The sequence below is a fragment of the Haliotis cracherodii genome, unplaced genomic scaffold (assembly GCF_022045235.1).
Source record: "Haliotis cracherodii isolate W230 unplaced genomic scaffold, xgHalCrac1.p SCAF_24, whole genome shotgun sequence".
In the NCBI taxonomy this organism is placed as follows: Eukaryota; Metazoa; Mollusca; class Gastropoda; order Lepetellida; family Haliotidae; genus Haliotis; species Haliotis cracherodii.
Window position 1 is genome coordinate 7,283,990 of NW_027266280.1, and position 24,116 is coordinate 7,308,105.

Consider the following 24,116-nt stretch of genomic DNA (forward strand, 5'->3'; position numbering starts at 1 on the left):
TTTGCATGTGTTTGTGACGGATGCAACCGGTTGGAGCAAACTACGCTCACATTTCCGCTACTACCTGGTATCATCACTGTTTGATAGTGATTCATAAACACAGGCTCGTCGTATAGTCGGAATCGTACAATCGACTGGCAGATACTTCTTATGAATATGGAAATGGCTTTGTCGCTTTTATTTACGAAGCGCTGGATCGTTTAGTGGATCGGGGCACACATGACTTTCAAATGCACAGTTAACATTGAGTCTTTACAACAAAAATAATGATGACACCAGCAGTAAATGCTGCATACACATTCCTATTGTTTGAGAATAAATACTTCTATATTTTTAGCTGACAATACTGATGCAGGTTGTGCAAAAAATAAAATAAATAATAAATAATTCTCTTTTCATATTCATAAGAAATCCGCACAGTGGGCATGCGTCCATGAATCACCATCAAACAATGATGGCAACCGTCACAAACACATGCAGAGGCAGGTTAACTATTCACCCGAAAGAACACAAGTCAAAAGAGGGAACTACATCGAACACAACCCCTGTCAATGATGTGTCAAATTTGGAAATGTCATCCACATCTACATGTCTACCATAAATATTTGGAAAAAGTTTACTGATGTTGCAATGTTGAACAAGAGTCGTTTTGACATTCTTTGCAATCTTCACAGAAAGAGAAACTTCGCACACATGTCACATATAAATGGGATACCTTTCACAAAGGTCCCGCCAGTCTTGTACTTAGCCATGTTCCTGAGGATCTTAGTATAGCCAGGTAGGTCTTGCTGCAGAGCCTTGAGGTGTTCTGCCAGAGCTCTGGGACTGGGGAAAACTGCTGTGTTGATGTACAAGTCTGGGGGGAACAGAGTTCGGTAGTCTGCACCCGCTCTAACTACTGGAACGATTCTTCTCCTAATCGCATCCTCGATTGTACCTCAAAAGTTGAGAAAGGCTGGAGCTGCAGGAATATGGCTCGACATGAAGGGAAATGTTGACTGTTGGGAGGTTGAAGTCATCCCTCTTGTGATTCTGTCTTGTGAAAATTGTTTTTGTCACTCTGAATCTTCTAATCTAAACATGAAGCACACGAGGTGGTCTCTCTAATCTAAACATGAAGCATACGAGGTGGTGTCGCTGATCTCCTTGTTTTCTTGTTCAGGTGTGTAGATCAGTGGGAATTGTCTATTTGAGGATCAGTGAACGATATCATATCATCGACATACCTGAAGCTTACGTTTCCACCAGTTAAGTTGCAATGTTTTTGAACTGAATAGCTTATTTTTAATTTGAGAATAATTTAACAAAACTCGCCGCACAGTTTTCTATTTGGCCCTTTAAATCAGACCTTTCCTTATAACTGAAACTGGTATTCAGTTCTCATCGTTTTGAATTGTCTTCCATCACAGACGAATCTGCCATCCCTCAATAAACATTTCGTTTTGTTTTACAGGTTGTCAAATAGAGTTTTAGTCCTTGGCTTGCTTCACATTCGTCTCTACGCATTCGGCTTGCCCAGAAGAGACGCGAGTGATCACGATTGACTGCTTTGAGTACCCCTGTCCTACATCACAGTTTAAATCCTTGAGCATTGGAACGTGTTACATTACGTGGTGCACACATATGTAGTTACAGATCTATCTTTAAAGGTCCAGGACAATTGGTAAAAACATGAAAGCAAATTCCATCTGACGTTTACTGAGACATGCCTTTGCATGTGTTTGTGATGGTACCACTTTTTCGTGAACACCTGGTATAATCACTCTATTTGATTGATGTCGGTTCAAAAACACTTGCTCGTCATATAGTCCGAAGCATACAATAAAGTCTGTTTTTTATAGAGATTTTTTTATGATTATGAAAATGTTTGATGTCGCTTTGTATTCAGCATCAGTCATCTAGTAGTCCTTGGGATCAAAACAAATTCCTTCAGACCACCATCTGTATATATTCTGGTATGTTTGTCTCACCAGAGGCTGATGTAACTTAGCACACATGTCACAGATAAATGGTATACCTTTCACAAAGTTCCCGCCAGGCTTGTACTTAGCCATGTTCCTGAGGATCTTAGTATAGCCAGGTAGGTCTTGCTGCAGAGCCTTAAGATGTTCTGCCAGAGCTCTGGGACTGGGGAAATCTGCTGTGTTGATGTACAAGTCTGGGGGGAACAGGGTACGGTAGTCTGCACCCCCTCGAACTACTGGAACGATTCTTCTCCTAAATGGGTTAAAGAACTTTTCGGTTACGTAATCCTTGCACATTGAGTTTTCAAAAGACAAATAGAACCAGTAATTATTCCACACACCCTCACACCACTGTTCTTTGGCACACGTCAAATTGCCACATTTACCGTATATATCCACATCTATGTACTTCCTCAGTTCCTCAACGTATTCCTTCCGTTTACTCTGAGTGTCACAGTGACTGACGAACCACAGCACAGACCTGGTCTTCCTGAGGACGATGTCGGTGTAGTTAGCGGTGTCGACGAAGTCGTCATTCAGGATGAGTCTGGCGTACGCAGAGACGATGTCAGAATCCAGCCGGAAAGATAATGTCCAATTGAATCTTCCAATCCAGTCCGCCCGTTGGATGGCTCTGGGGTTGAAGAAGTGGTACATCGTCTCGATTGTGTAGAACACCCAGATCTGGTCTGGGTTGTTATTTGGCACCATCCAGTCTTTCAGTAAGTCTGCATGAACCAAGACAACGTCAGCCGCTGGGACGTCACTGCTATTGAGGGACATAACACAGTCGCTGACGGCACACGCCGAGAAGTCCAGGTACTCTTTCACTCCCATCCAAAATGGATTGTTAAGCCAGGCAAGTCTCTTCAAGGGCCGCTTTTTAACAGATTCTACCTTTGTGGAGAGTTTGATGGGTTTGTAGACTGTTTTCTTGACCTTCTCAACGACCAGTGCATAATTCGGTATTCCATATTCATATTCATAATCAACTTTGAACAACTCTGATTCATCTTTCACGCCACCTGGTAACATTACCCTTGGCTTTAATGTCGTGGTGGTTATAGGTTTAGGAGTTGTTATATCTAGTTTATCTACAAAAGAATCATTTGACTGACGGAATAGAAGCAAAACCAGAACACCCACTCCGACAAGAAGGGTCAAGCGTGTCACGGCGCCTCGTCCCAGTACACGACAGGGGTGTACAAGCTGTGTCTGAAATGTAAAGCAATCTCAGTCAATTCAGTGGACAGGAAACTGCGTTAGAGTACTAACGGAAATGAAAAAAAACTGTTTTTTCGACCTCAGATCTTAAATAAATGCAGTTAATATACAAAATATGTAAATATTCAAACAACTGAATTAGTACTAATTGGGCCGTGGCACAAATACAGCGTATCAAATGTTTTTATGCCTTTTTACACGAAAAAGTGTGTAAAAATGTGAATAAAACAGACTATTGTGAAACAGGGCATAACCAGGTGTAAGTAGATCAAGTTGACCTAAGCCACCTTGACGACAGGTGAGAACAGGTGCATAATGCCTATATAGTCTGTTTCTGCTATGTCAATTTGGACTTAGTTTTATTTTTGAATGTTGAAAGTGCCGACAAATTACCTCCTGTAAAGTACATTTTGTATTGTTCACTGAGATCAAACTAGCAAATCCAGACTAGTACTTTTCGAGTTGTTTTGTTATTTCGTATTTACAGCTACGTAACACTTTGTGTCAATTTTTAAATTGAGAAAAACAGTTTTTTTTCATTTCCGTGAGTACTTTAGTGAATGCGTCTTGGTGTAGTGTGTGAACATACGTGTGAGAGGAAGAGTGAGTGAGTTGATGATTGAGTGAGTGAGTGAGTGGAAGCGGAAAACATCAATTGCTAAACGTTATGCGGCGATTGGGAAACACGTCAAAATACTGCTATAAAACACAAGTATATTCGAACCAAACTATATCCGTAACATGTGTTTGTGAATCACAATTAATTTAGTGATGGTGAGGTGTTCGCGAAAAGGTGAGCGTATCCTGTCCCACTGGTGGCACTTTTAACAAACACATGCAAAGTCACGCAAATCAATAGTTAACTTGAAAAACACAGCAACATATGGTACAATTCATAATAGTGAATTGCATCTGACACCATTTTTGTCACCTCTGCATCAAAGTAAAACAACCTAACTTACTTTAAAGCTTTATGTAAAACAACGATTTTGTTGAGCAGAATCAAATACCTGGCTAACTTGTACTATGATATGTGTTGCTATGCTGGTAACACCTTAAAGTGTTAAAACCGTCTCAAATTAAGTGGCTGTCAGTTCTGATATTTCCTCGAGTTTCTCAATGTACTATTTCACGACTACTTCCAAACATCAAAACGTAACAATTGTTTGGGACCTCAAACAACCGCGTTCTGTCACCACGTGTATATTTTGAACACGGCTGTTCATCTTATATTCTGTGTTTGCACTCTGTGTGTGTGTGTATGTGTGTGTGTGTGTGTGTGTGTGTGTGTGTGTGTGTGTGTGTGTGTGTGTGTGTGAGATAGAGAGAGAGAGAGAGAGAGAGAGTGTGTGTGTGTGTGTGTGTGTGTGTGTGTATTAATTTTGGAGAAATAGTTCACTGATCATGATGAATGCTGGATGCTGTATGTAGTTCATGCCATGAACCTCAGATCTGAATTTAATGAGATTGTAAGTTATAAGATTACAGTTTTAAGTCTTCTCAAGACCTGGGGTTTCCAAGAGTTATATCCCTTAGATCATCGTCGAAACGGGGATTTTACAGGCGCATCCTTTACTACATCCGAGAGAGAGAGAGAGAGAGAGAGAGAGAGAGAGAGAGAGAGAGAGAGAGAGAGAGAGAGTGTGTGAGTGTATTAATTTTGGAGGAATAGTTCACTGATCATGATGGATGGGTTCCCTCTATTCCCTTCAAAGCAGGATCCATGTTTTGAAGTGCATATAAAATATGAATATAAAATGTGTACAATTTAATTACAATTGTTGTGTTTATTCATAATACTGAGAGGCCATAGGCCTATAGTACATGTTATGTAGTAATGGGTGTGTATACATTTATAAGGTGTCACATTTGGAGCTTCTTAGCTTCAACGCATGCAATATGTACATTGACGGCTTTTTCGTTGTTACTACATTCTTACTTGACATTAATGTAACAAATTTCTGTAGTCTTGGATAACGGATATAATATTTATCAACGAACTGTTTTCCGAGTTCAGTATGCAACGGACAAAGTAGTGAGAAATGGTATTCACTTTCTCCAGCGTTTAAATCACAAGATATATGGGGATCGTGAGAGCACACAGAATTTGTCAGTTTTGTGATTTAAACACTACAATTGTTGTGTATCAAAATAATCTTGCTTTTCCGTCGTTTCTAGAGAAGATATAACATTTTCTGTCGCATTTGTCCTACATTTTTAACGGTTATTTCCACATAATACCGTAACAGACATGCGTGGCATTTTTGTGCATAATTACTCACAACTAACAAACCTAACTCATTACAATAATGGGGGCTGTCGGGTGGCCTAGTGGTTAAAGCGTTCGCTCGTCACACCGAAGACCCGGGTTCGATTCCCGACACGGGTACAATGTGTGAAGCCCATTTCTGGTGTCCCCCGCCGTGATATTGCTGGAATATTGCTAAAAGCGGCGTAAAACCATACTCACTCACTCATTACAATTATGCACGATCCAGTAGACCGATAGCCTTTCAAATATTTTATTAAAAGACCTACAAATGAATGCAAATCATGGTTTCTAAATGTCACATTATCTGAACGTTCAAAACGTATGCTTTGATGGTATGTGATCTGGTCTTGCTATAAACTAATATCAAAACCCGATGAAAGCAAACTTGACACGTGTATCAGAACTTTAAAATCCATAACCTTCCATTATTTAGGCGACCCTCTCTCAATGTGTACACCAGATTCCAATGTGTTTTCAAATCTAATTGAATGTTTCTGTTTTTGAACGTGTGGTCATTTCCAAACCAGAAACGTTTATTGAGAAACCATCAGTGAACGCATCAATCCTATTCAATCCTATTATGTGGCATTATTGACGAAAAAGTTGCATTGTGAACGGTAATATTTATCTTATAATACCTTAGAACCAGAACTTAACATCGTATTTTCGAGTCGCTTCCTCTGCTAGTATTACAATTGTTCCTACTCTCTGTCATCTGCTGTTGAGTAACTGCTCTCGTCTGAGAAGGGGATCGAACCGCATTACAAACCACCCTCAATCTAAACAAGGCTCTCCCTCTAGAAGCAATACTAAACCCACAAAAAAACCTAGAAAACCTCAAGGCCTTAGGCGTATTCTTAATAAAAACGGAACTAATAAAACGCATCTAAAAACACAATAACCTACCAAATCAAAATCAAATGAACAAACAAACATCCACCATACCCAGCTCCCTTAGTTCTCTCCCCCCCCCCCCCCCCCCCCCTCCCCCAACCCCTCCCCCAACCCCATCGGCATCTATTCCAAATCTCAAAATTCCCAAATTCTATATAAGCAGCCCCTAAACCCCCCTCTTGGATTGCACAGACCACTTTCGCCCCTTTCGGAAACACATTAAATGGCCTGGCCGGGCCCGTGTGCGAAATACGCATCAGTCGGAAAGTGCACGTTAAATCTCCAAAGTAAGTAAGTAAGTAAGAGAAGGGGATTCTTCTCCACTGCTGGAGGCGCCAATGCTGGTGCTGATTTGCCCGTTGAAGACGGTCCAGGCTGGTGTGTCCCCATGGTCTGTCGAGCAGTTTCCGCAGCAGTAACAAAGCGATCTTGAAGATGCTGTCGCACAATCTGACGATCCTTGGCCTTCCACTACGTGGTCGATCATCTGCAGTGTTGGTGGTCTGGTACCGATGCTGGAGCCTGTATATGGCCCTTACGTGGACTTGAAATGCATTGGCTACTTGCCGAGAAGTTTGTCCAGCTTGCAATCGTCCAAGGGATAGTGTCGCTGATTTCTTGTCAATCTTGGCATGTGGTATCAATTCAATAACGAATGAATGTTATCCGATCTGGGTGGATTTTTATAGGGCAAGAAAAGGGGGAACGCATGTGCATTTCAATTTGCACGGACCTCGGTGCATCGGGTTACCATGGCCGTTGCCGTGATGCGTTTGGGCGATCGGTTGTATTGTCATCTGCTTCGTTTTTTTTATCATCAAATTTCATTTTTCCGGACAAGGTAATGTTAAATTTTAGACACTTTGACAAAAATTACCCAGATGTTTAAATGACAACTTTTCATGCAATGTTACTTGGGGTAATGTTTTTTTTTAATAATACCACTTAGAGGAGCCTCGTTCACTATCTGTTGGCCAGTTTTGATCATATTGCTCTCCATAGTACACAGTCCAATAGCTACAGAGATAACGTGTAGGAATGTAGACTAACATATAGTCTTTGAAATGAACATATCGCACAGAAAAAACAGTTGCTCAGTTATCTTAATAAAAATATAATAAAAAGGAGCCCAGTGATTCTCTTCATTTTCAGATACTGTAGTAATCTAGACTTGCCAAACATTATAGACTTGCATGGGCTGTAGTTGATATATTTGTATCAGGGTCTGTAAGAGAGACTAGTAGGAATGGCTCCCTCGAGCCTTTGCACCCAGCTGGTGATGGAGCCAGGAACATGTCCTGTTGTATTTGATAGGAATAAATCTACCTTATCCTATGGCTCCTTTGTCTTTGATCGTGCGGACCGTCTGCGTGGTCTAATGGTAGAGCGTCCGCCCGGAGAGTGGAAGGTCCGGTGTTCGATCCCCGGCCGCGTCATACCAAAAGACGTTAAAAGATGGTACTTGTCTTTACCCTGTCTGGCGCTCGGCATTAAGGGACTAAACAAGGACTGGTCGGCTCGGAGTCAGTGTACTGTGTCTGAGTGGGGTATTCATGTTAAACTGCGACATGGTATCTCAGTGTGCTAGCACTATAAATCGGCATCAGTCCGGACTAGTACAAGCAGCCACACACACATACACGTGCATGCACGTCGCTATATAAGTGCAATAATCTTGGACGCGACGTTAAACCCAATTTCACCTCACCTCACCTCTTTGATCGTGCATGAACCAACTACAGACTGTAATTGACGATGACAGAACTTCTTTTCCCCTTTTAATCTACCTTCATGATGGAGCAATTTCACGAAAGACCTGTGTCGCCAGTGGGACTCCATGTCACGCCTGGACCAAAAGCTATAGAATGTAGTCATTCACCACGGCGACATGGAAAAAGTCACGTGGAATTATGAAATACTTACTAAAATGAAGACTGATGGTTCATCCTTTTCATAAACATGTATATTGATGACATTGTCATTGCGTTTGCTCATAATAGGTTCATCAACACGAATAAATAACTTGTGGGTAGAGGGAACATATTTCACGTGGATCACGCTGACCCGACACACACAGTGTTCGCAGTTAAGCATTGAGTTCTTATATATCTTTTTAAGTATAGATAACAAAACAATGTTGTTCAACTGCTAGAAGTATTTTTAATGTTGGCCATGGTCCACGTAGGTTATATCTCTTGGACCGTGGTGTCATTTATACATATTGTCCTATGTTATTTTTTGTTTAAGTTCTTTACATATGTTTCGGTAGATGTTTGTCCCGTCATATGTTGTGCTCGCAACTTGATGCCGTGGTCTACTGGACGACGTTATGTTTTATAGTGAAGTGTCTAGTAAGTTGATTCGTATAAACTGCATTGGCGGATACAGCTTTTTTGAAAAAAAAAGGGGGGGGGGGGGGGGGGGGGGTGCACAATTAAGATCTATTTATTGTCTTTGGTGGAAATTTATACAGAAATAAAGATTTTTTTCGAAATAGAAGGGGTGGGGGGTGCGCACCCCCGCATTATGTATGTATGTATGTATGTATGTATGTATGTATGTATGTATGTATGTATGTATGTATGTATGTATGTATGTATGTATGTATGTATGTATGTATGTACGTATGTATGTATGTAACCACGGATCATGGCATTATAACTATAAGATAGCTACTTGATAAATCGCAAAGAACAACGAAGAACGAGATGTGGTTTATTTCACGATTAAATATCATTCATGTAATTGACTGATCTTGGGGCATCTTGTAAAAGAATGTACTCAACTGGTGAGTCAAATCGTCCAGATCAAATGCTGGAAACCTTTATCATTAGAACCGACACTCAATCTTACTCTTCATTTAACCAATGTGTTTGGAGGGCCACATCGCGACCGTTGAGTCAGAGTGAGTGAGTGAGTGAGTTGGGTTTAACGCCGCTTTTAACAGTATTCCAGTTATATCGCGGCGTGTCAGCTTAATGTGGGAGGAAAGCCCGAAGTGATGCAGGCGTTGAGTCGGAAGTATGGTATACCAGTAAATCATTAGGGAAGACTAGAATCAAAGGTTTCATGGCTGATGTATCCAAGTATTCAAAGTATCACATGGGCGTGAACGGACTATGAATGAAACAGGCTTTGACTGGTTGATTTGTTGTTTTACGCCGCACTGACCAATATTCCAGCTATATGACGGCGGTCTGTAAATAATTGAGTATGGACCAGACAATTAAGAGTTTGATATCATGAGCATCGATCCACATAATTGGGATCGATGACATGCATCAACCAATTCAGCGAGCCTGACCACACGATCTCGTAAGTCGCCCTTTTACGACAAGCATAGTCGACTTTTACGGCAAGCATGGGTTGCTGAAGACCTATACTACCCCGGATCTTCACGGCATTACAGGCTTGGAAGCCAGACAGATCATGTATATGTCCGGTCACTGAAATTAGGCGTTCATTCGAAGCTGTAATAGAGAGTGCTCGACACCTCAAGCGATAATCCGCGTCATCAGCAGCCGTAGTATGATCAAACACACCCCTTAAGTCCACAGTTAATATCAATCCATTATCAGCATCTGCCGGGTCTGGATTTCTTTCCAACTCTAACTTTACTTGATGCAACATATATTTCAAGTGAATTGGCATTGTCGTAGCCGCCGGACCGCCTCCGTGGTCTAGTGGTAGAGCGTCCGCCCGGAGAGCGGGAGGTCCGGGGTTCGATTCCCGGACGCGTCATACCATTAAGGGACTAAAACAAGGACTAGTCGGCTCGGAGTCAGTATACTGTGCCTGGGAAGGGTACTCGTGTTTAACAGCGGTGTGGTATCTCAGTGAGCTAGCACTATAAATCGGCACCTCACCTCACCGCCGTAGCCGCCATTTTCTGCCCTTTATAAAACCAAGGGATGTAACTCCCAGTGGAATGTTTTGGATGGATGACGTCACGACTCCCGCGATGATATACATGTAGTTCGCTTTAAATAATTCAAGTTTGATGTTTAATGGATTGTTTTGTTATGATTTATGTATCTGTCAATAAAGTTGTATTTTTTACGTTCATCAGCTGAACATTGTCTCACGTTAGCATATTTAACACGAAGCGCTAACTGTGTGTATTTGTTTGACAAAACATGTCTTTATGTCAGTTAAGAAAACTCCTGTCTCCATCCCTGGTTCCGATTTACATAAGTTCCCATTCGTCACCACTCGCCTCTTTCCGTAACCTGCAAGAAGACTCGTCCCCCTATCGATGAATGTTATGTGCGAAAATACGACAAACCAATCAGAATGCGCGTATGATTTCAAGTTTTTCGTCAAAGAATCACTCAGAAATAATTTTTGATTTTGCACATGTCTCTCATCTAGAAATATACCAAAGATACAGTTAAATGTGTTCAATCATACTATATATTTCCGCACGTCCATATGTGCTTTAAATTGCATCTACAATATATATAATATATGGGGAAATATATGTGAAACATTACGCAACGAGTTGACAATTGTTTTAGGTATACCCGTTTGTGCTAAGACGGAACCCGGTCGCAAAAAATGGCCATGAGAGGGGCACGAGTCGCTATTCCGGAATAACACGAGCTGGTCACGAATGATATGTTTCTTGGTCATTTCTGCATTCATTTCATAATGATGACAACAATAGTCGAGAGCAGACTGCACCTGGTTCTGTGGGTTTTATGGCTCAATGACGTCTGAAGCGTGTCTCAAGTTCATTATGCGTGTGTCTTAAGACCGTCTGAAGCCCGTGCCACAAGGACAGAAGACGCGTGTGTCTCAAGGACATGAGACGTGTGTGCTTCAAGGACATGACACCTGTGTGTCTCAAAATCACCATACGTTTGTCTCAGGACCCCCGAACGCCTGTGTATCAAGGACAGGAGACGTGTGTGTCTCAAGGACAGGAGACGTGTATGTGTCTCAAGGACATGAGACCCGTGTGTCTCAAAATCACCATACTGTGTCTCAGGACCCCCTGACGCCTGTGTATCAAGGACAGGAGACGTGTGTGTTTCAAGGACAGGAGACGTGTGTCGAAAGGAAATGGGTAACGTGTGCCTCCTGAACAGGGGACGTGTGTGTATCAAGGACATGAGACGTGTGTGTGCTTCAAGGACATGACACCCGTGTGTCTCAAAATCACCATACGTTTGTCTCAGGACCCCCTGACGCCTGTGTATCAAGGACAGGAGACGTGTGTGTATCAAGGATAGGAGACGTGTGTGTCTCAAGGACAGGAGACGTGTGTCGAAAGGAAATGGGTAACGTGTGCCTCCTGAACAGGGGACGTGTGTGTCTCAGGGACATGAGACCCGTGTGTCTCAAAATCACCATACGTGTGTCTCAGGACCCCCTGACGCCTGTGTATCAAGGACAGGAGACGTGTGTGTCTCAAGGACAGGAGACGTGTGTGTCTCAAGGACATGAGACCCGCGTGTCTGAAGGACAGGAGACGTGTGTGTATCAAGGACAGGAGATGTGTGTGTCTCAAGGACATGAGACCCGTGTGTCTCAAGGACAGGAGACGTGTGTGTATCAAGGACATGAGACGTGTGTTTATCAAGGACAGGAGACGTGTGTGTGTCTCAAGGACATGAGACGTGTGTGTCTCAAGGACAGGAGACGTGTGTGTATCAAGGACATGAGACGTGTGTGTATCAAGGACAGGAGACGTGTGTGTCTCAAGGACAGGAGACGTGTATGGATCAAGGACAGGAGACGTGTGTGTGCCTCAAGGACATGAGACCCGTGTGTCTTCAACCGGAGACATGCGTGTTTCAATATCCATATATGTGCCCCAAGATCAGTCAAAGTGTTTCACGCGATGAAAGTGAAACAACCTTACTAACACAGATATTCCAACGCCGATCTTTATATTCACAGAAAGAGCCTATCGTTCATATGTCCTGAAATGGCCCTATTGCTGTGTCCTAGCAATGAAATAACGAGGACATTTACCGTGTCCGCAGAATCTACACAATCTGTCTTTCTGAAAATAAATTGTTGCTAGCATTTAAACTGAGATGCAAAAGAAAGTCTTATCGATTTTTTTTGTTTGTCTGTATTTGAAAAATGAATTATTTAAATTTAAATGAAGTTGAACAATTGTTAAATTTGATTATGTCTATTTAAACATTACTCCTGTAACTCACACCAGTCCTGCAACTGTTGGAAAAAGTGTTTCTGTGGCTGGTCAAATTTAAAAAAAAGTACATCGGTTCAATGAAGACATGGGATAAGAACTGAATTTACAAACACATGACTCCTACCATGTTTCAAATGCTGTGAATTTGACGAAAAAGGCAAATTTGTTGATTTTAAAACCATCCGCAGTTGTGTAATAGGCGGACTTTTGCTTTTAATTTTTTTAAAGTTTTAAATCAAAATTTACTTTAAGAAATAAAAACATATATATGTACTCTTTGAGTGCTGATTAAATGTCAGTAAGTTCCATTTTGTACATGAGTTCGCTAATTTAAACTATTTTTAATTGAAAATCAAACATATGATAAAATCAGCTGAGAGATACAGATTCGAAATATTTACACATGAAACGTTATGCTTGCAACGTGGACCAATACCGACACCAGATCGTGAACTAAAAGTATTACCTTAAGTTGGCGTAGTCCGGCCATGTTGCTTGCTGCGGGCTACACTGGGGAAACATCACTGTACACAGGTATCGACGTTGTAACACACTCGGTGATTGGTTGCGCGTCTGTCTTTGATAGTGACACACTCTATGATTGGTTGCGCGTCTATCATTGGCATCATATGAAGTTATATATAATTCTATACGCCTTTTTGTGCTATTCAAATCTAAACACAAGGGACAGTGTGATTCAAATAGTCGAGAAACTAAACGGTATTCACCCAGGTCTTGGTGTCTAGAACAACAGCTAGTATCATCATATGATAATACACCATCGGAACCAATGACTAACATTCGGAGGTGTTTCTGCATCATTTCCGTTTTTCAACCTGTAAACTCGGTCTTTACTAGAACGATGCCCGACATACGTCATTGTGGGGGTCAGGGTCAGAATAGGTCCTCAGTAACTGATAGTCATAAGAGACAATCGGATGGTCAAACGTTGTGACGTTGCTGATTGAGCGTCCTTGACTCGATGGTCACTCGTTTTCCTGGTCCAGACAAGATTTCGTACTGCTGTTAATTAGCCTGAATATTGCTATCTGGCGTTAAACAACATCCATTCACTCACGGGACAACAGACCCGTTGAATGAAGGGTGAAGATGACTAATATACAGTCACAATATGCAAGCGAATTTAATAATCTCATAATTTACATGACTCATGACAGTTTACAGTCCCAGTAAGTTCCATTAAAGCGATTTATACACAACTTGAGTGTCAAACCTCAATGTTATGATGTATACTAGTCTAGCAGTTCGTCTGTACCCTTTGTCTCAGGCGTCAGTGGTATGGTGCATATCAATCAAGAAGTTCGTCTTCATATTTCCTATTTTTATCCATATTACAGACAATTATGTTCGAATCTCCCAGAACGGGTGACAGTGTTCAATTTTCGATTACAGACAAAACTATGGTGACAGTTGCAACTCCATTCGTGACTGCTCGTGTCATTCCGAGAAAAGCCAAATGGTCTTCTAATCACAGATCTCGCCGCGAATGATGTTAAGATTACGTATGCGGTTTTCAGCAATAATCACTCACTCACTCACTCACTCACTCACTCACTCACTCACAGTAATTATAGATCACGGAAATACACGAATGGTTACAAATTGCATCGATAGTTTGAATGGAGGAAGAACTTGGCGACAGTACAAAAATTGGCGGCATCGACACTTATATTATGGTAACATGTACATTATGGTTTTACCTCAACTTAAAACGTAGTAAGCACTATAGGATATGATGATTAACAGATGAATAGTTGCTCATGTGGTAAGTATAGTTGGGTAGCGGTTTTGTAAGCCCTTGTTTTAAACAGGAGAAATTTTACCGTATTCGTATGAATTAAATCTCAATTCAATTATGAGTAAGCGCTGTGTTTAACGCTGCATTTAATGGTAATTCCGTCATATACATGTGTGTAAGTTGATGTGGGAAGATGGTTCTGAACACCTTTCGTAGATCAGACTACCAAATATAATGGATATCAAGCGTGGACCTCATAGAAGACAATACATAACGAAATGCACACAAACATAAGAGTGAATTATTTTCAGCTCAAACGACAAAACGCGAAAAAACGCAATAACCAAAATGTATGTAACCTCAGAGCATAGAGCGTACATGGTTCAGAGAAGACAGAGAAGTCATTCAGTACACACGACGTACTGTAAACATGGCCGTGGATCTTTGGGAATAGGCATTTTTTGTATGAACAATATTAAAAGCTCATTATCAAAAACATATCACATTGTGAAACAAATCGGTAACGCCTGTTGAGCATATCCTGAATCACGGGAGCGTATATTGTAATTAAGTAGGTATAGACCCGTTGAGGTTTGCTGGCGAGGGCAAATTTACCATAGGACGGACGTTAAAGAGTATTGATGTAGAAGTGATGAAGCTTCTGACTGAAGTGTGTACATGAGTCAGGCAACATGTGGAATACACGGATCAATCATACACGCAACCCGTGTACATCCAACAAAAGAAACTTGACGTCTCGGTTCAAGAATTATTAATCTCCAGGCAGTGACAGAGTCCAAGGGTCGCCACGACACGATTGGAATGAAGAGCCATCAGTAACTGCTGGTGGGTGTATAATAGGGATGGAAGATGAGCAAATGGGCATAGTGTGGGCTTTGGTATACTATAGGGGTGGGTATAGTGAAGGATTTGGTATATTCAGGTGCTTGGTGCTCAGGTGCTTGGTGTAGGGCGGCACGCTCTAGTGCTTGGTATAGATTAGGCGCAAGCATACTCTAATGCGTGGTATAGACTAGGGGCAAGCATACTCTAGTGCGTGGTATAGACTAGGGACAAGCATACTCTAGTGCGTGGTATAGACTAGGGACAAGCATACTCTAGTGCTTGGTATAGACTAGGGACAAGCATACTCCGGTGCTTGGTATAGACTAGGGACAAGCATACTATAATGCGTGGTACAGACTAGGCGCAAGCATACTCTAATGCGTGGTATAGACTAGGGACAAGCATACTCTAATGCTTGGTACAGACTAGGGGCAAGCATACTCTAGTGCGTGGTATAGACTAGGGACAAGCATACTCTAGTGCTTGGTATAGACTAGGGGCAAGCATACTCTAGTGCGTGGTATAGACTAGGGACAAGCATACTCTAGTGCTTGGTACAGACTAGGGACAAGCATACTCTAGTGCGTGGTATAGACTAGGGACAAGCATACTCTAGTGCTTGGTATAGACTAGGGGCAAGCATACTCTAGTGCGTGGTATAGACTAGGGACAAGCATACTCTAGTGCGTGGTATAGACTAGGGGCAAGCATACTCTAGTGCGTGGTATAGACTAGGCGCAAGCATACTCTAGTGTGTGGTATAGAGTAGGCGCAAGCATACTCTCGTGCGTGGTATAGAGTAGGCGCAAGCATACTCCAGTGTGTGGTATAGACTAGGGACAAGCATACTCTAGTGCGTGGTACAGACTAGGGGCAAGCATACTCTAGTGCGTGGTACAGACTAGGGACAAGCATACTCTAGTGAGTGGTATAGACTAGGCGCAAGCATACTCTAGTGCTTGGTATAGACTAGGCGCAAGCATACTCTAGTGTGTGGTATAGACCAGGGACAAGCATACTCTCGTGCGTGGTACAGACTAGGGGCAAGCATACTCTAGTGCTTGGTATAGACTAGGCGCAAGCATACTCTAGTGCGTGGTATAGAGTAGGCGCAAGCATACTCTCGTGCGTGGTATAGACTAGGCGCAAGCATACTCTCGTGCGTGGTATAGAGTAGGCGCAAGCACACTCTCGTGCTTGGTATAGACTAGGGGCAAGCACACTCTCGTGCTTGGTATAGACTAGGCGCAAGCATACTCTAGTGTGTGGTATAGAGTAGGCGCAAGCACACTCTCGTGCTTGGTATAGACTAGGGGCAAGCACACTCTCGTGCGTGGTATAGACTAGGCGCAAGCATACTCTAGTGTGTGGTATAGAGTAGGCGCAAGCATACTCTCGTGCGTGGTATAGAGTAGGCGCAAGCGTACTCTAGTGCGTGGTATAGAGTAGGCGCAAGCGTACTCTAGTGCGTGGTATAGAGAAGGCGCAAGCATACTCTCGTGCTTAGTGTGGCATCGCTGCGATAACCGTATGCTCCCTGTGAACGAGTTTGATATTGACTTGTCGCTGCGTTCCTGACCAGCTGCTCCCTGTGTTACAGTTTGATATTGACTTGTCGCTACGTTCCTGACCAGCTGCTCCCTGTGTTACAGTTTGATATTGACTTGTCGCTACGTTCCTGACCAGCTGCTCCCTGTGTTACAGTTTGATATTGACTTGTGGCTACGTTCCTGACCAGCTGCTCCCTGTGTTAAAGTTTGATATTGACTTGTCGCTACGTTCCTGACCAGCTGCTCCCTGTGTTACAGTTTGATATTGACTTGTCGCTACGTTCCTGACCAGCTGCTCCCTGTGTTACAGTTTGATATTGACTTGTCGCTACGTTCCTGACCAGCTGCTCCCTGTGTTACAGTTTGATATTGACTTGTGGCTACGTTCCTGACCAGCTGCTCCCTGTGTTACAGTTTGATATTGACTTGTCGCTACGTTCCTGACCAGCTGCTCCCTGTGTTACAGTTTGATATTGACTTGTGGCTACGTTCCTGACCAGCTGCTCCCTGTGTTACAGTTTGATATTGACTTGTCGCTACGTTCCTGACCAGCTGCTCCCTGTGTTAAAGTTTGATATTGACTTGTCGCTACGTTCCTGACCAGCTGCTCCCTGTGTTACAGTTTGATATTGACTGGTCGCTACGTTCCTGACCATCTGCTCCCTGTGTTACAGTTTGATATTGACTTGTCGCTACGTTCCTGACCAGCTGCTCCCTGTGTTACAGTTTGAGCGATGACGAGTCTCTGCTTCTTTGACCGAGAAGGTATGTGATCTTGTCAGCTATCACGAATGATTGACAGCAGCAAATGTACCCTTTCTGCAACGATTTAACGGTCAATGCAACCTGTACAGCTGTGTGAAGCAATAAATTAATAACCTTGCATTGGGCTTCCCGTTTCTGATATGTGTATACCTTGTTGGCAAACACCGAACTTCTTAACAATGTGAATACAAAGATTGATTTGTATAATCTCGAAACTGTACACCTATTTAATGCAGTTTAGCGAACATAACCGAGGATATCCGAACTGTAACGAAAGTTTGTTTATGAATAACTTTCAGACAGTGTGTGAGTGAGTTGGGTTTACGCCGCTTTTAACAGTATTCCAGTTATGTCGCCGCGCGTCATGATCAGCTTAATGTGAGAGGAAAGCCCGAAGTGATGTAGGTCTCAGACGTTTACTTCTTAGGTGAAACCCACGAGCACGGGTACGAGCACTTTCAAAAATATACCAGGTGTTCGAGAGAAGGTGAGCGTAACCTACCCAACCGTACCCGACACCATATCTAGAAGAGGTCTTAAGTAACCCATTCTTGCCGTAAAAGGGTACTGTGCTTGTCGTAAGAGGCGACTAATGGGATCGGTTGGTCAGGCTCGATGACTTGGTTGATGCATGTCATTGATCCCAATTGCGTGGATCGATGCTGATGATATCAATCACTGGATTGTCTGGTCCAGACACGATTATTTACAGACCGCCGTCATATAGCTGGAATATTGCTGAGTGCGGCGTTAAACAACAAACCAACAAACCATTAAATTATTCATTACCACAATTGATTAAAAATACATTTTTATAACCATCAATTTACTTCCAACTGTCAACTCCGTTCAGCTCGCCTATACCAATGACATACGTTACATGCTTGACGATGTGTAGACGAGACATATCCTATGTTTTAAATGAACAGGTGTGGTGAAATGGGGTTTAACGTCGCGTCCAAGATAATTGCACTTATATAGCGACGTGCATGTACGTGTGTGTGTTTGTGTGGCTGCTTGTACTAGTCCGGACTGATGCCGATTTATAGTGCTAGCACATTGAGATACCATGCCGCAGTTTAACATGAATACCCCACTCAGACACAGTATACTGACTCCGAGCAGAACAGTCCTTGTTTTAGCCGCTTCATGCCGAGCGCCAGACAGGGTAACAACAAGTACCATCTTTTAACGTATTTTGGTATGACGCGGTCGGGGATCGAACCTCGGACCTTCCGCTCTCCGGGCGGACGCTCTACCACTAGACCACGGAGGCGGTCTTAAATGAAAAGGAAGGTCCAGATTGACATATCTGCTGATGTCGATGTTGTGTAATTACAGATTGTCTCGGTGTGTAATAAGTCAGCAGATTTTGTCAGTGTGATGTCTTGAGGTATAACTGCTCATATAGGATACGCTCATCTTTTGGTGAACACGTTGTATACTCACTACCCGTGAAGATCCGGGGTAGAAGAGGTCTTCAGCAACCCATGCTTGCTGTAAGAGGCGTCTATGCTTGTCGTAAGAGGCGACTAACGGGATCGGGTGGTCAGACTCGCAATCACTGGATTGTCTGGTCCAGACTCGATTATTTACAGACCGCCGTCATATAGCTGGAATATTGCTGAGTGCGGCGTTAAACAACAAGCCAACAAATTTCATAGTGATTCATAAACACTCCTTATGATATCGTCCGAAGCTAACAGTTTGTTGATGTATATTGGTTAATACTACTCTTCTGCAAAGATGTCCTGCATTATATTTTTGGGGGTATTTTAAAGATCAGTTTAGGGAATTAGGTAGCTGAGTGGTAACAGACTTGCAAGAAACGGGTCAGTTCCCACATGGCTGCAATGTGTGAAGTCAAAGTTTGGCATCATTTTGATGTTTTAACTATATTTGACCATCAATGGTAACAGATACAATTGTTATATGTCTAAACAATATACTCCATAGAGGTCAGGTTTTTTTAATAAATGCACATAATATTGGTGTGGTATTACTACGCATATTGTCATCTTTGTATAATTGCACACATCGTCACTGTGGTATAACGGATTGAGTGAGTGAGTGAGTTGGGTTTAACCCCGTTTTTGACAGTATAACAGTTATATCACGGCGTGTCAGCTTAATGTGGGAGGAAAGCCAGAAGTGATGCAGGTCTCGGACGTTTACCACTTCGGGTGAAACCAACGAGCACGGGTATGGGGCTGACAAACCTAGAAACATAATCGGGGCGAACCGGGATTCGAACCCACAATCATAGGTTTCTGGCGTGCCAAAGGGACGCAACTCTGCACAGCGAATCGCGGCGCCTTAGACGACTGGGCCACCCATGGCCCAATCAGGCTAGACAGCAAGGCGTTCATCGTGAAACTTAAACGTATATAATAGAAAAAAAAGTGTTTTCAAATTGTATAAATGATGAGCACAAAACTGGTTTAGATATCTGAAGATTCAGCCATGTTATTGACGTGACACACAAGACTCTCCTCCAGGTTGACTAACAATCAATTCATGGTACTGTTGGTTCATGGAAGACTAACGCTAAGTCAGCATTTCCTGTGTCGGAAGTCGGCTCTAGTAGTCCTTGGGATCAAAACAAATCCCCTCAGTCCACCATTTGTATATATTCTGGTATGTTTGTCCCACCAGAGGCTGATGTAACTTGGCACACATGTCACAGATAAATGGGATACCTTTCACAAAGTTCCCGCCAGGCTTGTACTTAGCCATGTTCCTGAGGATCTTAGTATAGCCAGGTAGGTCTTGCTGCAGAGCCTTGAGATGTTCTGCCAGAGCTCTGGGACTGGGGAAATCTGCTGTGTTGATGTACAAGTCTGGGGGGAACAGGGTACGGTAGTCGGATCCCCCCCGAACTACTGGAACGACTCTTCTCTGAAATGGGTTAAAAAACTTTTCGGTTACGTAATCCTTGCACAGTGAGTTTTCAAAAGACAAATAGAACCAGTAATTACTCCACACCCCATCACACCGTTGTCCTTTGGCACACGTCAAATTGCCACATTTACCGTATATATCCACATCTATGTACTTCCTCAGTTCCTCAACGTATTCCTTCCGTTTACTCTGAGTCTTACAGTGACTGACGAACCACAGCACAGACCTGGTCTTCCTGAGGACGATGTCGGTGTAGTTAGCGGTGTCAACAAAGCCGTCCTTCAGGGTGAGTCTGGAGTACGTAAAGATGAAGTCAGAATCCAGTCGGAAGGATAATGTCCAGTTGAATCTTCCAATCCAGTCCGCCCGTTGGATGGCTCGGGGATTGTAGAACTGGTAAATTGTCTCGGCTGTGTGGAACAGCCAGATCTGGTCTGGGTTGTTATTTGGCACCATCCAGTCTTTCAGTAAGTCTGCATGAACCAAGACAACGTCAGCAGCTTGGACGTCACTGCTATTGAGCGACATAACACAGTCACTGACAGCACACGCCGAGAAATCAATGTTCTCTTTTTCCGCCATCCACGGTGGACTATTCAGCCAGGCAAGTCTCTTCAAGGGCCGCATTTTAACAGATTCTTCCTTTGTGGAGACCTTGATGGGCTTGTATACTACTTTCTTGACCTTCTCAACGACCAGTGCATAATTCGGTATTCCATATTCATATTCATAATCAACTTTGAACAACTCTGATTCATCTTTCACGCCACCTGGTAACATCACCCTTGGCTTCAATGTCGTGGTGGTTATAGGTTTAGGAGTTGTTATATCTAGTTTATCTACAAAAGAATCATTTGACTGATGGAATAGAAGCAAAACCAGAACACCCACTCCGACAAGAAGGGTCAAGCGTGTCACGGCGCCTCGTCCCAGTACACGACAGGGGTGTACAAGCTGTGTCTGAAATGTAAAGCAATCTCAGTCAATTCAGTGGACAGGACTCTGTGTCAGTGAATAGGGTTCAGGGTAGTACGTGAACACATGTGTGAGAGGAAGAGTGAGTGAGTGGATGATTGAGTGAGTGAGTGAGTGGATGAATGTTGGGGAAGCTGGTGAACGAGTGAGTGGATTGGAGGTTGTGTGTGAGTGTGTGAGTGAGTGAGTTGGGTTTAACGCCGCTTTTAACAGTATTCGAATTATATCACGGCGTGTCAGCTTAATGTGGGAGGAAAGCCCGAAGTGATGCAGGTCTCAGACGTTTACCACTTCGGTGAAACCCACGAGCACGGGTTTGGTGCTGACAAACCTAGAAACATAATCGGGACGAACCGGGATTCGAACCCACAATCATAGGTTTCTGGCGTGCCCAAAGGACGCAACTCTGCACAGCGAATCGCGGCGCCTTAAACGACTGGGCCACCCGTGCCCTTGTGTGTGTGTGTGTGTGTGTGTGTGTGTGTGTGTGTGTGTGTGTGTGTGTGTGTGTGTGTGTGTGTGTGTGTGTGTGTGTGTGTGTGTGTGTGTGTGAGTGAGTGAGTGTGAGAGGAAAAACATCAATTGCTTCACGTTATACGGGAAAGAACAACACTTATATTGTGACCGTACAAAACCTTTAACTCTATGTGAGGGGAATCACGTCGAAAGATGGCCACATAACACAAGTATGTTTGAATGTTTAATTGTAAGCGACAATACCCTTTCCATATTCATAAGAATACGTCTATATTATTATTAGCATGTGTTCATGAATCACTATCAAACAGTGATGATACCAGGTGTTCGCGTAAAGATGTGCGTATCCTGCCCACCGATGGCACCCGTCACAAACACATGCAAAGGCAAGTCAATTGTTAACTTGATAACACTCTAGAAGAACATATAGTACGAGTCAAAATAGGGAACTGCATTGACATAATTTTTGTTACTGATGCGTCAAAGTTAAGGAACATAAGTTACTTTAAAGCTCTATGTAAGACAACGATTTTGTTGTGGAGAATAAATGCCTGTCTGCCTGTGATGTGTATTGCTATGTTGTTAGCACCTTAAACTGTTAACAAACACTCAAAACTTTCAATTTTGTGACAATTCACTATGTATGGTAAGGTTGTTGTCCATGGGATATGCATAAGTTGAGAAATGATGACCAACTTTTACAAATTATTATGAAAATCATTATTTTCTAATTTGAACACTTGCATGTTTGGGATTTAAAACAACCACGTTCCATCACCACATTCCTATTTTGGACCAATAACTATGCAGACATTAGGATAAGGAGGATGTAATGGACATAGGATGAAATAGCCCTGCATGTAGCACCAGTTATTCTGACAATCTGCACAAAAAGTAAATATTTATTGCCAGCGCCGCAGAGCCGTACTCCTGCCAACAACAGTTATGTATCGTTGGAATTTCTCTTTTGATTTTTAAAAAGTTTTAATCAAATTATATTTTAAAAATAAAGAAATGTGAACAAGTACTTTTTGAGTGTTGCTTAAACGCCAGCACAGTTTCTTTTGGGGCATAATATCGCTATTTTTCTTTTCAATTGAAAATCGAACATTTGATGAGAGGTATTGTTCTGTTTCCCCTCAGTTGATATTTTTACATGATTACCAACATCAATCATTACCGTCACCGGATCGTGAACTAAAGTACCAGTATTACCTTAAGTTGGCGTCGTACGGCCATGGTGCTTCCTACCCGTTACACTGAGGAAACATCACTGTACACAGGTATCGACGTTGTAACACACTCGGTGATTGGTTGCGCGTCTCTCTTTGATAGTGACACACTCTATGATTGGTTGCGCGTCTCTCTTTGATAGTGACACACTCTATGATTAGTTGCGCGTCTATCCTTGGCATCATAGGAAGTCATATATAATACTATACGCCCTTTTTGTGCTATGCAAATCTAAACACAAGGGACAGCGTGGTATATATAGTCTAGAATTAAACGGTATTCACCCAGGTCTTGGTGTCTAGAACAACAGGAAGTGTCATCATGCACATAACAAGTATTACCTTAAGTTGGTGTAGTCCGGCCATGGTGCTTGCTGCAGGCTACACTGGGGAAACATCACTGTACACAGGTATCGACGTTGTAACACACTCGGTGATTGGTTGCGCGTCTCTCTTGGATAGTGACACACTCTATGATTGGTTGCGCGTCTATCATTGGCATCATAGGAAGTTATCAATCATACTATACGCCTATATGTGCTATGCAAACACAAGGGGCTTGTGATTCATATAGTCGAGAAACTAAACGGTATGCACCCAGGTCTTGGTGTCAAGAACAACATCAAGTATCAACATGTACAAAGCAAGTTTGATCATACACCATCGGAACAAATGACTAACATTCGGAGATGTTCCTGCATCATTTCCGTTTTCCAACCTGTAAACTCGGACCATACTAGAACGGTGCCCGACATACGTCATTGTGGGGGTCAGGGTCAGAATAGGTCCTCACTGACCTATGGTCATATGTGACGAGTAAACTGGACAGGTTGGTCAGACGCTGTGACGTTGCTGTTAGAGCGTCATTGTACACGATAGTGTATATGGCGTTAGACAACAATCATGTACTCACGATACCAGAGACCTGTTGACAATATATAATGCTTGGTATAAAATCAAGGTGAATCTATATGCTGTAAAGACGTAACGGCTTGGTAGATATGTTATTGCCATTTGTGCTATTTGCGAGGTGTTTTCAACGTTGGCATATCGTTGTAAGATGAATGAAGATGACTACAATACGGGCACGA

General features: G+C 42.7%; 2 protein-coding genes across 2 annotated transcripts; both read right to left on the bottom strand.

Moving 5' to 3' along the window:
* Window positions 1-1,074: 1,074 nt before the first annotated feature.
* Window positions 1,075-13,013, bottom strand: LOC139472453 (alpha-(1,3)-fucosyltransferase C-like). Its single transcript, XM_071254930.1, has 2 exons — window positions 12,987-13,013; window positions 1,075-3,179 (listed from the first exon to the last, which is right to left on the bottom strand). Exons 1-2 carry the CDS (start codon window positions 13,008-13,010, stop codon window positions 1,899-1,901), a joined length of 1,305 nt encoding a protein of 434 aa, XP_071111031.1. The 5' UTR covers window positions 13,011-13,013; the 3' UTR covers window positions 1,075-1,898.
* Window positions 13,014-20,018: 7,005 nt separating this feature from the next.
* LOC139472492 (glycoprotein 3-alpha-L-fucosyltransferase A-like) lies at window positions 20,019-23,391 on the bottom strand. Its single transcript, XM_071254968.1, has 2 exons — window positions 23,368-23,391; window positions 20,019-21,301 (listed from the first exon to the last, which is right to left on the bottom strand). Exons 1-2 carry the CDS (start codon window positions 23,389-23,391, stop codon window positions 20,021-20,023), a joined length of 1,305 nt encoding a protein of 434 aa, XP_071111069.1. The 3' UTR covers window positions 20,019-20,020.
* Between the last annotated feature and the right edge of the window lie 725 nt (window positions 23,392-24,116).

Bases quoted from the DNA above. Each gene is read 5' to 3' on its own strand.
- LOC139472453 (XM_071254930.1), bottom strand. From the start codon at position 13,010: ATGGCCGGACTACGCCAACTTAAG. The intron at 3,180-12,986 runs GTAATACTTTTA...TTTACATTTCAG, and splicing joins CCGGACTACGCCAACTTAAG to ACACAGCTTGTACACCCCTG.
- LOC139472492 (XM_071254968.1), bottom strand. From the start codon at position 23,391: ATGGCCGGACTACACCAACTTAAG. The intron at 21,302-23,367 runs GTAATACTTGTT...TTTACATTTCAG, and splicing joins CCGGACTACACCAACTTAAG to ACACAGCTTGTACACCCCTG.